General features: G+C 34.8%; 1 protein-coding gene across 5 annotated transcripts; it reads right to left on the bottom strand.

Moving 5' to 3' along the window:
- Positions 1–1176: 1176 nt before the first annotated feature.
- LOC100803427 (protein HUA2-LIKE 2) lies at positions 1177–14186 on the bottom strand. 5 transcript variants are annotated; one of them, XM_006588557.4, is made up of 13 exons: positions 13764–14185; positions 12875–12951; positions 7086–8554; positions 6530–6983; positions 5760–6216; positions 4845–4953; positions 4621–4733; positions 4346–4527; positions 3815–4259; positions 3274–3718; positions 2992–3159; positions 1639–1691; positions 1177–1549 (listed from the first exon to the last, which is right to left on the bottom strand). In XM_006588557.4, exons 1-12 carry the CDS (start codon positions 13884–13886, stop codon positions 1666–1668), a joined length of 4068 nt encoding a protein of 1355 aa, XP_006588620.1. In that variant the 5' UTR covers positions 13887–14185; the 3' UTR covers positions 1177–1549; positions 1639–1665. The 5 variants fall into 5 exon arrangements, with proteins under 5 accessions (XP_006588620.1, XP_006588619.1, XP_006588618.1 ...); XM_006588556.4 differs by having other exon boundaries at positions 1177–1543; positions 6530–8554; positions 13764–14186; XM_006588555.4 differs by having other exon boundaries at positions 6530–8554.
- Positions 14187–18096: the final 3910 nt, after the last annotated feature.

The raw sequence follows: 18096 nt of genomic DNA, 5'->3' as shown, positions 1-18096 counted from the left end.
AACTTAAGAGTATATTTAAATTTAGGTAAAATAAAAGTTATTTTAAAAAATTAAGAAAAATATTAAAAATCATAAATAGGATATGCATAATTTAATATAAACTAAAAGTAAGGATTAGAAGAGAAAAAAATATTTGAAATTATGTATATCATCAAAATTTTCTAATTTATGATGGTTTATTAGCTAAATGTTCCAAGCAAAAAAAAATACGATAGAGCTAATTAGTCTCCATTATTAATTTTCCTAAATCTTCTTATAATATATAAAAGTTGTGATATGAACTATGTTGATTTCAACTATCCAATAATTTAATTGTTTGGCCTCATCAATCTTAATAGCTGGCAATTTATATTATTAATCTGGAAAAAAAAATACTCACACCATCTTAACAATATAATTCAATGTATCATTAATAATAAATATAAATTAATAAAAAAAATCACATTTTTACATATTTAAATCATATTTTTTATATTCAATTAAGCCAATGCAACATTCTGCATTCCATATAGCTTTTATTACATCCACTCTCACTTTTCATCTCATGTCATTTTTTCTCTGGAAATTTTGTAATTGACTTACAAATAGAACCACAAAACATCTTTCTCTTACATAAATTTGGCACTTTATACCTCAGGCCTTTTATAATTAAGCTATCAATCAAACTACAAATATTCGTCTTCTTCTCTTTATTGTTATCAATAAATAATTAAAATAGTTTTAGTTCTCTAAGAATTCACATTCTCTTTCCTTTGAAAAAAAAATCACATTCTCTAATCAATGTTGATTAGTGTCTTCATTGGTATAGTAAATGTTATTGAGATATATCTGTACGTAGCTCCAAAAAAATCAACGTTTTCTTCCCCTTTTTATTTATTAATTTGGCATTGAAGAGACAATTATCCAAAATACAAAGCAACATCAGTGGTATTACACGTTATAACAGGAAATTCAGAATTAAGACAGCCAGCCATACACCCTTCATGATTCTCAACGCTGGCATCACGGTTGATCACGCCAACTCTCCCTACAAACTCCAACAAACCACTACCATAGGCCAGCACGTTTTTATGCATGGGCCCCCAAGCAACCCAATAGTTAATGGCCACTGAGACCTTGCACTCGGCGTGGAAACAATGCATTTAAACAATGAATCAGAGTTGACAAAGAAAATGCTAGAGGGAAGTTTTTCCATATATCAAGAGAACAATTTCAAGAAACATCCCCTGAAAATTTGTGTGTATATATATATTCATCTAACTTCTATAAGGGCTTCCATGAAATAAATTATAAAATTTGGAGCAAAAAAATTTAACACATGACAACCTAAATAGGTTACCCCTTTTCAACAACTCTACAATTACAATTCCTGCCCTGCATTCTGCAGAAGAGGCTAAAATACATATGTACAAAACCTAGCAGATCATTCACATGTCCTGTGCAGATTCCGCCGAACCCCCTCCAAAGATTCTTGCATGTACAGAATGAAGGACCATAAATCACATTTTCCTAAACAAGGCCAGAGCCCAGCCCAAAAAGTGGGCTATACCTAGCAATGCACAAGGGAAACATGAGTACCAACTTCAATGCTAATAGTTGAAGGACAACTACTAGAGTCTAGAGGAAAAGTGGAAGTACCAGCCATGGTTTCTGGGTATTTTCTGATCACCTAGGCTGCCAAAAGCTCGGACCTGAAATATAAATATTTGGAGAATTCAATGGGGGCAAAAACAGATTTTTTCCATAAATACACCTTCTCTCCTACTTTTTTTCAATCTATACTCTTTTACAATTTAATTTCCAATATACACTACTTAGGGCTTTCTCTCTCCTTTTTGCTTTTTCTAATTTAAAATATTATAAAATATAAATATTATATTACAATTTTTTTAATTGATTTTAAAATTACTTATTTATTAAATTAAATTTTATAATTTTGTTTTTTTTTAAGAAAATGATTATTAAATAGACAAAAAAAAAATTAGTTAGTAATATTAAAATAAACTAAAAGACACAGTAAAAAATAATTAATACATCTATCGTATACAATAGACAAAATTTCAAAGAATAGTAAATGCTATATTGAAAATATCTTTAAAAATATTTATTTAACCGTTATTTTTGGCTTAAGTGATAAGAATTGATATTTTGTTATTTATGATCTGGAAATATGAAGAAAAAAAAGATTACAATATCCAAAAGATACGACTAAATATGAACTATTTTTTATAATAAAAATATATTGAAAATATCTTTAAAAATATCTAATTAGCAATTATTTTTTGCTGCCACCCAAATCAATGTGACAAGAATATGAACGAGATCAGTAGGGTCATGATCCAAGGAGAAAGAGCACAACAAAGAATAAATTTGCCGACAACATGATCATAACAGAAATAATTATCCTAACATATCTCCATCTTAAGTTTTTTCCTTAGCCAAGTGTAATTGTTTGAGTATTTTATTGATAATGCAATATAATATTCTTCTATAAATAAATTGTTAAACAAAAAGTCTTATCATTTTTAATTAAATCTAATTATATAAACAAACTAATTATACTTAATAATATAATTATATTAAAAATAATTATATTTAAAAATTCAGATTTTAAATAAAAATATTCACCTAAAAAATATGTTAAGTAAATTAAATAATAAAACAAAAATAATTATATTTAATAATATCATTTTCTTTAAAAAAAATTTAAAAAAATTATAAAATTTAATTTAATAAATAAGTAATTTTAAAACCAATTAAAAAAATTATATAATATAATATTTATATTTTATAATATTTTAAATTAAAAAAAACAAAAAGGAGAGAGAAAGTCCCAAATAGTGTATATTGAAAATTAAATCGTAAAGTAGTGTAAATTGAGAAAAAACAGGAGAGAGAAGGTGTATTTACCAAAAAAAACACGACAAAAACATCATCCAACTAAAAACTTCTCACAATAGAAGAAAAAATGTGGGGTAAGAGGGAAAGCACCTCTGTTTGAAACTGGAATTGCATCTTCAAATGGTGGTCTAAATGGCATTGAGTTCCTCTGATTCATAGACTGAGGAGGAAATCTCCACCCATGATCTGGAATTCTACTTGATTCACATGGATGACAACCATAAGGGGGAGGCACACCTTTTTCCTGATACCAAGGACCTACCAAAGAAAGAAAATTGATTTCACACTACACAACGGCAAACCAGGGCATGGTTGATTAATATGAATACACATGACTAATATCACAAGAATATCCAGCTACGCTAATCCTACCGGGATAAGGTGCAGGACCATTCCATCTCTCTTGGTAATCATAAGGAGGTGGTCTTAATCTCTCATGATTATTATAGAAGTTCTCTCTCTCTATGTTCTGCACAAAGTGTTGTCTACTGGAGTAAGGAAGGGGTGGTGGAACCTCCCTTCGATGTTTCACATGCTGTTCCCCATTAACAAAAGAAAACTGATTGCAAGGCACATGTTGAGGTGGTCGTATAGAGTATCCTTTATTATGTGTAGTAACACCATCAGTATGTCGAAAATTCTCTGGAGGTGGTACAGGAAAACTGTTGAAAGAGCAAGTAGATTCTGGCATGTGCATCTGCATTTCTCTGTATTCAGGGACTTGATGGTGCACTGCATCACAGATAGGTTGGCTATGCCTTGGTGCAGCCATGAGCTGAGCCACAGAGTGAAGTGGGTGGTGGTTTTCTTTCAGAGTCTGCAAATGAGCTCGAGTAGAAAGGAAGGACAAAGTAAACCATGAGTTATTTGCTACTTGGTGCTGAAAATCATAAACAAAAGTTGTGAAACATACCTGTGAAACAGTACAACCTTTTGAATTAACTACGGTGTTATATGGATCAGAGGTAGATGGCATGTGGTGTGGAATAGAAGGTGGGGGTGGAGGAGGAAGGAATGATAGTGGGGGTGGGGAAGATGACCGCATATCCTGATGTAGAGGAGCAAAGAACAGAGGCAGATTCTTCTCACACTGCTTAGCATTTTCTCTATCAACATTACAAATTGAATTCATTTCAACTTCATTGGAGGGAGCCACATCTTCCATTTCAAGTTCACCATCAACATCTTCCAAGATATGTCTGTGCTTTTCAATTGCAGAAGTTATTTCATATATTTCAGAAGTATGCTCCGGTGTGACAGCCTCAAAGTTCCCGCCATCAGAATCACTCCCTTCACCATCATCTTCATCTTTAAGCATTTGGGGCATGCAGAATCCAGGCAGCTGAAAAGTTGAGTTGCTACAAAATCAAATAAACAATAAGTAAACACAGACCAGAAGTGCGCAAATAAATAAGTCAAACATTCTGTATGAACGAATTCAAACCTTCCATATTCATCAACAAGCATGCCCTCCATTTCTCTAACAGGGTCATCCAAAGCCCTCTCTGTTCTCATAGATCGCCGCAAGTAGATACCACCTGAACTGCTATATAAATCCAGTTCCCGGATATGTCGCCGAATAATGGATTCTGGTAGGATTCTTCTCTCCAACCACAGCCTTAAAACCTATACAAATTCAAAGCATAAGGTTAACAAAATATTGATGATCCAAAACAGAAATCTAAGAAAAGAGCACTTGGTATAACTTCATTAACTTGCCTTGAGACACTGCCTACGGTTTTCTTGGCCAGTATTTCCAGGAGGAGCAGCAGCAGATAATAGTCGTGGAAGGACAGCTTGGATAGCAAATGAATATACTCCACATACATCGCCTGCAAAATCAGACAATTTTATTTTCAAATTAATTATCAACTGTCCAGCTTGGCATTTTCTTTCTTCTCTCTTAGTAAGATTCAAGTGTAACAAAGCAATAAACATGTCACCTTTTAAACCACGAGAAAACTGTGCAATAGAGTCAACAAGAAAAAACAAATCCACCCTCCGATGCACGCTAGACTCCATTTCAAGACAATGGGCAAGAATTTCCATGACCTGGAACACAGCCCAAGACCCCAAAAATTGCAAATGGCATCAACAATAGATATTTTGTAAGTAAAATTCAACAATTTTGCGTAGGGGATAACTGCAAAGTCAATTAAAGGAATTTAAGTCCCATAAATGTCCAGAAGTATTATAGCACAAAGCATATAAACAATAATTGTTTTTATAGCAGGTTTGAATCTGTATTTTTTCTTCTTGGCAATAATACATGAACTTGACAGATTCATATTGCATTAGCTCAGTGGTCCAAAAAACTTGAAAACTAAAATCCTAAGTTGTTAGGACCCAAAATGAGAATATAGGTTTAAATGGATAGTTAGCACATCAGCTGCCCAAGCCCGTGGCCTGGAGAAAGTGAATGTTTAAAAAAAATAAGAATGGGCAGGGAAACAATGGTTATGCGGCAGAGAGAGAGGATAGAGTCAATTGTGAGATGGGTTTCTGTTATATTGGGATGTAGATGGAGAAGGAAGGTAGGGAAGAGAATCATTAAGTTTGTTATGGTCCTTATGGACAAAGAGCATTAGAACTCAGTATGAGTTTAACTTCATGACGGTAGGAATATTCAATCCACTGTAATCCCTTCATTTCAGAAATAATACACATCTTATTTTCCATTGCTAAGTTGTTTTCTCTATTGATTGATACTGTGTTAGTCCGATTCGTATCATAAATAGATAGGTGCAATTAGCAGGATACAAGTAGAAGTGTAGAACTAATCTAAATCAAAGAGTATTTACAACAAACATTTTCAGAATAGAGGATGCGGGCTTTTTTATTTTAAAAAATCACGTTACCTTATCTGCAATACCAAACTTTGCACAGTCAATAGCTATGCGTGTTGCTCGACCAATACTTTCCTTTGTCCTTGTCAATGTCCCAAGCATCGCTTCAAAGTACAACAAAGCAGCACGTCCTGCTTCAGTTGACTTACCCATACATATTGATTGTTGAATTGCCACATCCCCATCTTTACTACCATCGACAGGACCACATACAATTTGTTTCTGGTGTAAATGTACATCAGGGCTACAACTTCCATTGTGAAGGATATTACTACTGTCTGATGTCGAAACATTGCAAACAGACGTAGTAGGAGGCGAACTTTGTGGAACGCAATCTCCCCCGTCTGACAAGGATGGACTTGACCGAATGTCCAAAATTCCCTTTTCACCCAAACAGTCATCAGATGTTGAGACAGAATTCATATCCTGCTCTGGACCTTTACATTTTACCTCTTTCACAATATCACGCCTGAAATTAAAGAATAGGCATAAACTTTCTTGAGTTGAAAGAAATGAAGAATAACTAACATTTATTTGACAATTGATCTCTTTCATATTCACTATCATTAGTTTACAACAAAAAATAAAAAACTACTTACACAATGTATCATCCTACCAAATTAGCAAATTCAATAACAAGATGTCACAACAAAACAGAAAACAAGCTTTAGTGGTACTAGACTATAAATAGTTTCCTTAATTCTTTTTTCTTTTTTGCTTTAAGGATTTGAATAGGAGAGTCAAAAGGCTAAGAACTATAACATGCTATAACTAAAGCTTACATATCATTTGAGGTGCCAATCTCAACAACAGCTGGCTTCAAGCACTCTGCATCCTCACATACAGCACCCTCATTCTGAAGCACATCGACATTATGAGGTGAAAAGGCATCATTTTTGTCCACACAAATTACAGGGTCAAGGCTTATTCCATTATGTTCTGATGCATCAGATGCTGTATTGGAATCATTCACAGTTCTAATGTTGTCTTCACTATTTGCTGGTAATGATGGATCTGGTGAATCTTGAATGCTTCCAACATAACAACATTTTGAACCAAGATTAGAAGAAATTTGTCCATTTGACTGAATTTTTAAATCTACTTTAGCTGTCTGACAAATCGTATGATCACTAAGCTCTTCACCAACTTGATCTGTAGCACCTGGGAGAACATCCTTGTCACTTTCATGTTGTATCATGGTCAATTGCTTACCCACTTGGATAGGTGATTTATTCTCTGTAAAAATCATTGGATTTGAACTGATTGAGAAACCATACACTTTGATATGAGAAGAATCATTGTTGTAAGTATCCGACTTTTGCAGTTCTAAGCAATTACCTTGTTGATTAGTAATAGCCATACTCGGACATCTCTTGACATCAGATATACAGCACATGCCACTTGATGAGATCATGGAGGATGATGCTTCCAAATGGGCTTGACCTTCAGCAGCATTAGCTGACATGGCTTCTAAAGCACGATGGAGGCGTTTAGATGGAGGTAAAGCAGCTTCAACATCCACAGAGCTGAAGGTTTGATCTTTCTTAGTATTACAAATCTGAGTGTTGGAACATGGAACTGAAATTTTTGGAGAAACATCATCTAAAGCTCCATTCAGCACAGATGAGTCTCCATCAGCAGGGCTATTATTCTCACAATTTGAGGGTGTGATCATCTGCTGCACGGAGTTAGTATTTTCCTTACAATTTTTTTCTAGACATTGGAGAGTGCTATGAAGTTCTGCCTCAACGGATGATTTACCCATCCTGACTCTTGCTCGTTTCACAAGGGGCAAGTGTTCATCTCCATCTTGTTCAAAGCATCTTTCTTTTGAATTTCCACACATATTTTGTGAGCTTTGACTGGCATTCTGCACACCAGTCTCTTCCTCTGGCCTACTGATTGGCTTAGAAGCATCATTAGCTGCCCTCTTTCTATTGGGTTTTCTTTTTTTCTTATTAACTACAGGTTTTATTTCAAGATTAAGCCCTTTGTTCAACTCAACTTCTGGACATTCAATAGCTTCAGATAGTTCAAGTTTAAAATTTGAATCCATTGTACTACCCTCATTCAAGCTAAATGTATCAGAATCAGTTGTGATAATTTCAGAACTGTTGTCATCAATGCTACCATTCGAGACAAAAGTGGATGACTCAAAATTATCACAGCCAGAAAGATCAGGTGATTTCCTGACATTTCTATTCCTTTGTGCACATACACTCTGAGCTGCAGTGGTTGATGGGTTACCAGCACTCTTTCCACTATCATTACAAGGCAACACACAGTTTTGAGCACGTGATGAATTTCTAGACCTCCGTACTGAGGTATGTCTATGTGTTACACAGCCCTGCAGACACAAGTCACCCATAGATCTTTTTCGAGAAGAGTAAGTAACTGGCTTGGGAGATTTTACCACAGCCATCTTATCAGCAGGCTTCCCTAACAATGCCTCCTTATTATGAGATTCATCTTTAAGTACAGTGGCTGAGTCATCCTCAGCTGCACATACCACCTCATGTTTGTTGATAATAGAATTTAAAGAATTCATTGGTAATGTGTGTGCCAACTCAGGAGCATTCGTCTGATACTTGGCAGATGAGTTAACAGGATTTGAAACATCTGCATTAGCAACATCACCACCAGAGCCAGTTTCATCAAGCTGAGTCTCTTTTTTTAATTTCTCAAAAACTTCAATTATCTCCTTAACAGCACGACCAAATTCAGCACCCTTCCCATGATGTTTTCCAAGAATAGACTGTTTTTTCTCCTCAGTAAATGCTTCCACATCAGCAGGATTGCAGAAAGCTCTACAAAACAAAATGTCATTTCAAAACTAACACAACTGGTAAGCTAAATAGATATAAGATGTCATGTACAAGGGAACCAAAAAAATGCCAAGAGGGAGTACAAAAGCTTCAAAATAAAGCCACAATTCATATTTATCCAAAAAAAAAGTCATATTTCATTAGTGCTCAAACTACCAAACATTCCACATTGCAACACAAGTCTTGCATAGGGCCATCAATTCAAAAAAGTAGGTTAAGCTTAGGAAAAAATTAAATTCAAATCAAGAATGTATGCATCCTTACTCATCCATACCTTCTCACTTAAGAGGAGCTAAATCCAAGGTCAAGAATGAGATCAACAGAAAACAACTAAAAAAATCTAGAGGCCACCTTTTGCAACAGCAGAAAAGCAATTTTAGATAAAAAAGAAGCAATAGACAAACTAGATACCAAAATATTTGGGGCATTTAAAATACTTGCACTCTGGCATAGGATCCAATATGTTAGCAGTTTAGCATTATTTCAGATCACAAGTCACACAAACTAGTATTTATATTTTCTTCAGTCTTCTTGCGGGAAAGTGACAATATACATGCAAAGCTAAATTTTGAGATTTCAGACTTAAAAGTCAAATACTTTATTCAATAATTCATTTTCATATCATTGTTATGTTTGGAACTGTCATCTGCAAACTCATGAGGACCTAAGAGTGAAATAGTACTTAATTGGGTAGTATTAGGAACAAACCATTTTTGGTGTAGTATTCTTTGAAACTAGTAAACATCGTAAGCAGGTGATTGAACAGGTCAAGGGTGTACTGCAGGTTATATATATATATATATATATGAGGAGGGATCAAATTACACCAATGTAACTTTGATCAACTATCACACCATTCAATAACTTTCAATTCAATAATATTTTCTTAAAACCCATACTTGGATTGAAAGTTCATTTCACATAGATCATATATACAAAATTTCATATGAATCCAAAATTATGTGCTACCTCACTCATATAGATTAAAATCGACCTAATATAAATTTTTCAAAATATACTAATATATGTACACACACACAACAACAACAGCCTCATCCCGCTAGGATATACACAAACAGACATTCATATTATGGGTTTGATTGCATCATACACTACGGCTCATTTCAAAGATCCCACATTTGGTCCAGGAAAGAATTTAATCCCACTCCAATACCACATCTGTTTACAAGTCCCACATCACAGACTTGGTAAGTTTTGCAAGCATATATCAGGTATAGGAAGCTATGATATGGACCATCAATAAGTTACAAGACACTTGACCTTGAATGGCAACTGTTTGTTGCTGTTATGAGAGAGCGAGAGAGAGAGAGGTGCTTAAATAGGCCATTTTAGACAAAGCATGAAAGATTGGAAGTTACAGATAAAGATAGGATTGTTCTAACTTTTTCATTGGTCAAGGTTGACAAGTTTTCTTGGTTAAATAATGGTTTGCCAATTTTTGACCAATTTCTTACCAAAGCAGAGAGATAGAACTGGTTCAGAATCTAAAGCAAACAAAGAAATTTTATGGATAACCCTAAATCCCAATTGTTATGCCAATGTGGTAGTAGTCTTAGGCTAGGGTAGAAGATACAAAATGAGTGATTTGCCGAGATATTCCAGGACTCTCCCCACTCCCCAAGAGTATCAACTTTTCTCAAATGATGAGACGGTTTCTCCCTCAACCTCCCCTCATATGCTTTATTTCTTCTACAGTCTCAGCCTGCCCAACTAACCTAACTCCCTCAATAAAAGAGACCTAACCAACAACTAATAGATATCAATCAAGAAGTTTAAATAAGGAGAGTGATTTTTGGTTTAACCAGCTAGTATGGTTTTCCGAACTATGATCTAAAACACTACTATCTAAAGTCATAGCTTAAAGAAACAATCATCATTAACTTAAATCATAAATAATAACATGAAGTCAATAACAGTGATGATGACATGGTTATTTTGCGTGGCTGCATTGCATTTCTTTTTGCCATTACCTACCTTGGTCTAACCCCTGCTATTAAGTAATGGCAAATTTACTACTCTTGTATTCTTGGGTTCTTATCTCAGTTGTTCTTCATTGTTAGGTGTTTATTTGTTAGGAAAAAATATGTTTTTAGTCCCTATAATTTCACTTTTTCTTGTTTTTAGTCCTTGAAGTTTCATGTCATCCAATTTAGTCCACGTACTTCATTAAAAAAGTGTTTTTAGTCCCTACACATACTCTATTCTTGTCTTTGTTTCCAACTTCACTCTTCAACAGTACATGTTGCAGATCTATGAATTTGCACGGTTCCTGATCGATACCTGTATGTAGGGGTTGTGGTTCGAAATCCACAGTTTGTTCTTCACAACCAGGACGAAAGGAATGTGCATGTGGGGAAAAATTGTTTCTGAAAGTGAGAACCAACAATAACTCATTCCCCAAGAATTAACGCCGTTTGTGAAGAATATGTGTGAAGGGACTAAAAACATGTTTTTAATAAAGTACAGGGACTAAATTAAACAATATGAAACTTTAGGGACTAAAAACAAGAAAAAGCGAAAGTATAGGGACTAAAATCATATTTATCTCTTTTGTTATTTCCAAAAAGATGGGCATTCACATAAGTTAATGTGGCATGGCGGAAGGCAAAGGCACATCAAAATAGCATACATCATATATAAACTTCATGAATTTGTAACATACATAACTGATACTTAAAACTCAAATTACTCAAAACAATAACACGTTCATCATTAACAAATAACTAGAGGAAATAGAGGGATGAAGCTATGTCAAAATTGCAAACCAAAGGTTGGTTGGCGCTTGTGGTGCAGTGAATGTCCATCTTTTTGGAAATAACAAATAAACACCTAACAATGAAGAACAACTGAGATAAGAACTCCCTTAACCTTCATATTTTATCACTTTAATGCATATAAATACAACGACAATTAATAAAATAAAATGGAGATTGAAGAAATCACACATGTATGTAAATACCATGTCCTAGTAATATTTGCAACTCTAGTCTCACACTGACTCTCGTATAACATCAAGCAAGCTGAAAGTAAACATCTCAACAGTGTTATCCTTATAAGTGGCGTACAATGATTGTAAATCATCTGCTCTTACCTTCCTAAAACAATATTTAAATAGACAATATACTCTCAAATAATCAAATAGTGGATAAAAGAAAGGAAGTTAGAGTTAGATATAAATACCATAATATATAACACCTGCCTAGTTCTAGGGAACAATGTTGGTAATGAAGGGAAACTATTAAATAACAACTATCTGGAAAATATCATTCATTGAGATATGAACCAGAAGACCACAATCAAACCTTAGCATGATATCCATAGGCCATCATGAATATTGTGGATATCTTACATGCAACACAAACAAAGGGCCCATTTGGTGGTTACATAAAGATGATGCGACGGGACAAGCTATCATATCATACTTTAATCAATTATATGGTGAGTTGATCATACATTAAGTTTGTCCAGTTTGATAATCACATCCTATTCATAGTTCGTAAGTTACAATGACAGGAGCTAGGTTAAGAACAAACAGGACAGGAGAGAGAAAATCTTCCCCTTTCCCTCACCTCACGCTTACACAACTTCTTTATTCCACCACCACCAACACTACCGTAATTGTTGTTGTGGCTGCAACCATCACCATCATTGCCATTTGCCACTACTGCTACAACCATTGCCGCCACTATCACCACTACAATCACCATTGCCACCACATTACCATTGCTACCATTCACCATTGCTAATAGACTAATAGAGCCACCGTCTACACATGCCACAATCACTACCATTACTACCACCACCACCACTGTCACCGCTAGCATCACTACAGTTACCAATATTGTTATTGTCATCACCATTGCTGCAACTATTGTCATTGCCACCAATATTGTTGATAATTGCCACCATCACTGGAACAACCATCATCATTACCATTGCTGCCACCCCCGGCCCACTACTGTCACCACCTCCATTATCACTATCCCCACCGCAACCATCACTTTTCATAAAACTTTTCATTTGCATAAAATTTATATTGCTATCTATTGGATTATTTGGAGTGCAGTGTGCACAAATCATAGCATATTATTCTGTCTTCTTATCTTATCCATCCTTTCCTATCCCAATCAGCAAACGAGAGCTAAGATTCAATTACCTTGATTATGAAATTTGAACGTGTAGTTGATTTCTAAAGTTGTGTTGTGCTATACAAATCAATTGACACAACAAGCAACTACCAGCATTCGAGCAATCAAATGAAACATTACTTTGAATACTTACATTTGTTGGGTTCCAAAGAAGTGAACATGCACTTTCTTGCGATCAGTAGAGTAGCCCCACTTCTCCGGCTCACTTACCTGCCACCAGCAAAGAACTTGAAAAATCATTAAATAACTAGTTCATTACTACAAACAAGAAGGGGAACAAACATAAAGAAACTTAATGTTTCTGTCTCTCAGGAGACTGGGTTGCAGAAAGGAGATCTTCTGTCTCAGGAACAACGACTTCATTCAGATTCTATACATACGTGACAAATGGAGAGGAAAAAAAGGAAAAACAAGGTGAAAATGGCATAAAAATCACGTCATTCAAACCCAATGAAAAAAATATTTTTTCCCTTAAATTATTATGCACCAAACAGAGCGACAAACTATTCAACAGTTTTTTTTCCTACGAGGAGGAGGGAGAGGAAAGTCAAAGCTCCAGATGGTTTCAGATATGCCTGTGGTCACTAGTTTCTATCTTCTGCCCCCCACCGACCAGAGAAATAAAAACTCACCTTCTCCATCAGAAGTAATACAGAATTAAGAATTCACAATTAAATTCTGAAAAGCTGTAAAACCCATTCCAGTTATGCACTAAACACATCTACAACAAGCTCATCGGAGCAAGATAAGTCAAGAAGCGTGTAAAATTCATGTATAAAAAAGCAAGTTTAAGACTTTAAGGTCAGAAAGCCAGGCACATCCATCTTCTAGAACCATCACCCAGGAAAAACGTAACAGGCATGAAATTCAAGTACGGATCCACAACAATCCCAGAAAATTGCCACACTAAACCCCACCCAACATGCAACCCAGATACGCATCAAAAGCACAATTTAAACAGCACAATCAAGAGAAAAACACAAACTTCCACAAGAATTTGTAAAATAGAAAAAAGCACATACCGTGGCAGGCCATGCAGGGAACCCCTTTACTTTGGCAAGCACAAGATCGCCGACTTGGAACTGGCGGCAAGCGGCGGCCGCCGCTGCCGCCTTACTGACGCCCCTTCTGCGGCTCGGCGCCATGGGAGGAGCCCTATAGTAAAATAAGGGGAAGAAGTGATATGAACTGAACCGAACGCCGAATTCGCTTGAAAATAGAACGGCTTGGCACTGTTTGGAATTTGGAGACGGATTTGGCAGGCATTGAAACGCGAGAGAGAGAGGAGTGTGTGGGAGAGAGTGTGAAAACGCAAACCCTAATTGAGAGAGAGAAGAAGGGATTTTGGGGACGGCAAGTATTCTTTTGGTTTTGTTTTCGGACAGATAGAAACGTAGAAGAGTTTGGCTAGGTGGAAGCTAGATACAAGGTATGGGGTGAAGTGGGCTAACGTGCGCTCCATGTTAAGTGTTTTTTTTTTCATAAACAGAAGTTTTGATCAGTTGGATCTACAGGATTCACCAAAGTTAAAACATATATAAACCAAAGTAAGTTAAAACATATATAAAGGTTTAATGAGTGTTTATAAAGATATTTATATATTATTCACTAATAAATCTTCACGGTGGAAATTAAACTTAAATTTTTTTAAAATATCAGTTCTTTTCTTATCAACTAAACTTGTTGTGGGTTGAAAAATTGGAAATAATGAGATGGCAAGAAGAGATATGCTATGTGATCATTATTTTTTAGATATACTTCCGTGCACGTGACTTCAGCATTCCAAAATATTCCATGCCGCGGCCCGTTCTCCCTCGATTGAAAATTTGCTTTGGGCTTTCTTGGGCTTTGTGAACTTTCAACTAGATTGGACGGATGTGTTTGAAGGCTCTTGCTATTTAAATCTTCCCTTTTTGTTAAGAACTACCCCCTTTCTACCTCCCAACTATTCATTATACCATTTTCTCTTAAAGATGTACATCCTTTTTGCTTTCCAAAAATGTATTTCTGAAATTAAATATACTTATTCTAAAAATATATCTCTGGAACTATAATTTGTAGTTCCAAAGATACATTTCTGGAATGGTATACGTTATTCCAGAAAGACATTTTCGATAATAACAAATCATACCTTAGTCAAAGTACTTAAGAGTCGTTGAGGGTTGAGGCTCGAATCGATGACGTAGACTTGAATTAGAAAATAAATGATTGCACTTAAAGAAAAAAAAACATCATCAAAAGTTTTGCTTTACAATTAAGGTGTATAATAAATGAAGTTAGTCATCAACAAACCTTGAAACATAGTACCACATGGAGGAAAATACAAAATATTGTATGTTGTTGATGAAGCGCGGTATTATATAATGAACATATGGTGAAGATGGTTTTAAATTAGGGTTTAAAGAATAATAAAGATAAAATGAAAATAATATTTTAGATAGGATTTAAAGAATCCAATGATAGGATAAAAATAAGACTAACAAGCATGTGTGTAAGATAAATGTTTATCTTATTAATGATTTTTTTTTTGTTTTTCTCATCAACGATATTAATTTTTAAGTGATATTTTATTAAAAAAAACATATATTTATTCCATAAGTATATCTCTGGATCAAACGTGATTTGGTATCACACGCTAGACACGGCCAAATTTGTTATCAAATTAAACGTGTTTTGGTATCACATGCTACACACCATTGGCAAAGGTGTTGCTATTGTCACTACCAGAATAGTAATCAAATTAAAACCTCGTTAATAAGGTTTTTGTTAAGTGTTATAAGAAGGCTTTCGCTAATGCACACTAATAAGAGTCCTACACAATTACATAACTTTTTCCACAAAGAAAATAGTTGGATATGGCTGATAATTCAACTTATCTACTCTTAAACCTTATTTCATCTTATCCAATCGTTCATCATCAAGATTATGATGATCACAACCTTTCATCTCTTAGCTCCACAATAGACAAATGCATAGGAGATAAACTTGATTGGACTTAATTCATATAAGCTCTTCTAATCTCGTTTTCATGGTTATTTGATAGTCAACAAACAATCATCACTATCTTCACAAATGCACACCCATCTTGACACTATACCAACAATCCATGCAACTCAACAACCACCAACATGTGCACCCTTCCCAAAGACTCATGGGTTGGGATAGGCCCATGCAAGCCTCCATAATCTCAAAATTTAGGCTAAAGTGTTCGAGCTCCTTCGTCATGGGTCTTCTAGCCTTCATGTTCTTTGCAGGTACTTAATTGGTGGTAAGACTGTCAAAATGGGTTAGTCCGACTCACACGGGTTGATAGATAAACAGGTCGAGCTAGCCCGACTCACCTTTAAGTGAGTCACAAAATATCGACCCGACCCGACCCACCATGGGTTGGTGGGTTGACTTACCAAATTGATAAAAAAAAATAAAAAAATTCAAAAAATATATTTTTTTAAAAAAAATAAAAAAACATTTTTTTCATCAAAAACATTCAAACAATTGAAATACAATTATACAAATACAACTATCAGGCAAAATGACAAATGTCTCAAATAAAATAACCATTCAAGTATCTAAATATAATATTATCATTAAAGTAATCATTCAAATGTCTCAAATGCATAAATATCATTCAAAAATCTTAATAAATCGTAGTCTTAAAAAAAAGTAATCATCCAAACATTAGTCATAATTCAACAACATTAAAGTCTTAAAAATAAAAAATAGAAAATTGTCTAGCTAGCATACATAATTGAAATTACTAATTAGTAATTACTAAACAAATAGAACATTTAATACTAAATTCCATCATCCAAATTCCTAAATGACAAAATGAAATTGTAGTTATCTTAATCCTTAAGTAAATAATAATATTTTCCTTAAAAAAGTAAATAATAATATTATATTTTTAGTGGGTTAAGTGAGTTAGATGGATCGTCAACTTAGTTCGAACTCGTTTAACACACAAATTAAGTGAGCTAGGTTAAATTTTTGTCATCATTATGAAACTCTTGCTTTTTTTAGTTCAGTCCGACCCGATCGGACCCGTGGTGAGCTGGGTTGGCTCATTAGGTTTGAGCTCAGTTTGACAGGTCTAGTTGGTGGCCTTGTTTTGGTAACTATGGTTGACTCTTCATTCAGTCGCAAAAACATGCTCTTCTTTTCATGCCTCATTGTGTCCATATCTTCCTTCCTTGCCACCTTCTCAGCCAACGTTTGGATTTACTCAGTGCTCAAATTCCTCAATAGATTTGGTCGTGGTAATGTTGGAACTGCTGCACTTGTGTTGGTTGCTGAACTTTTCACTAAAGGGTGGCGAGGCAAGCTTAGTGTTGCGGGTTTCTTCTTTTTCAGTATAGGATTTTTTACCCTCTCACCCTTGGCTTACATAAACCAAGAATTTTCATGGAGAAAACTATACCTATGGACTTCCCTTCCATCTATTATATACTGCAGATTGGTATATTTTTTTGTTCTCGAGTCTCCAAGGTGGCTTCTCATAAGGGGCAACAAAGAAGAAGCACTGAAAATAAATATTGATGGAGGCTTGCGTGGGTCCTTCCCAGGCTCATGAGTCATTGGGAAGGGTGCACAAGTTTGTTTGTTGAGTTGCATGCATCGTCGGTGCAGTGCCAAGATGGTTGTGCGTCTGTGAAGATAGTAATGAATGTTTGTTGACCATTAGAGAACCAAGAAAAGGAGATGAGAAGAGCATGAAGGAATTGGGTCCAGTTGAGTTGATATCCTATGCACTTGTCTATTTTGGGGCTAAGAGATGAAAGGTTGTGTTCATCATAATTTTGATGATGAACGATTGGATTGGATGAGTTAGGACGAGAGAGTAGATGGGTTGAATCGACCGTTTCCAACTCTATGTTTAGTGAAAAAGTTGTGTTGTGTAAGACTCTTATTAGTGTGCATTAACCAAAGCCTTCTTCGTTCTTATAACAATTAGCAAGAAACTTATTAACGGGGGTTAAATTTATTAATTATTAGTTATTACCGTGAAAATGAAAAAACTCTGCCTTCAAATATTGATTCATGGATAGGTGAACGAAAGGGAATTGAATGATACCTTTAATAAAAGAAAAGAGGAAATCATATCATTATCTTAACATTGATCAAGTGGGGTTCAGATTTTATTTCACGCACTTGCCTTTTAAAGCACGATCATCACGTAATTAATGATGTTACTTTTATATCTATATACTTTCTTTCTAAAAAGAAATATCCTTGATTTTTCATTATATTCAACATTTACAGTTTTTCATTGTAGTTCAGTTTTCAAAGAAAAAAGAAAGTAAATCCTTGATGTTCTATATATATTTGAAATTTTAACTTCGAAGTCTTTGATTTATG

The sequence above is a fragment of the Glycine max genome, chromosome 10 (genome assembly GCF_000004515.6).
Source record: "Glycine max cultivar Williams 82 chromosome 10, Glycine_max_v4.0, whole genome shotgun sequence".
Lineage (NCBI taxonomy): Eukaryota > Viridiplantae > Streptophyta > Magnoliopsida > Fabales > Fabaceae > Glycine > Glycine max.
The sequence above is the reverse complement of the archived record's forward strand: the minus strand, read 5'-3'. Positions and strand labels throughout refer to the sequence as shown.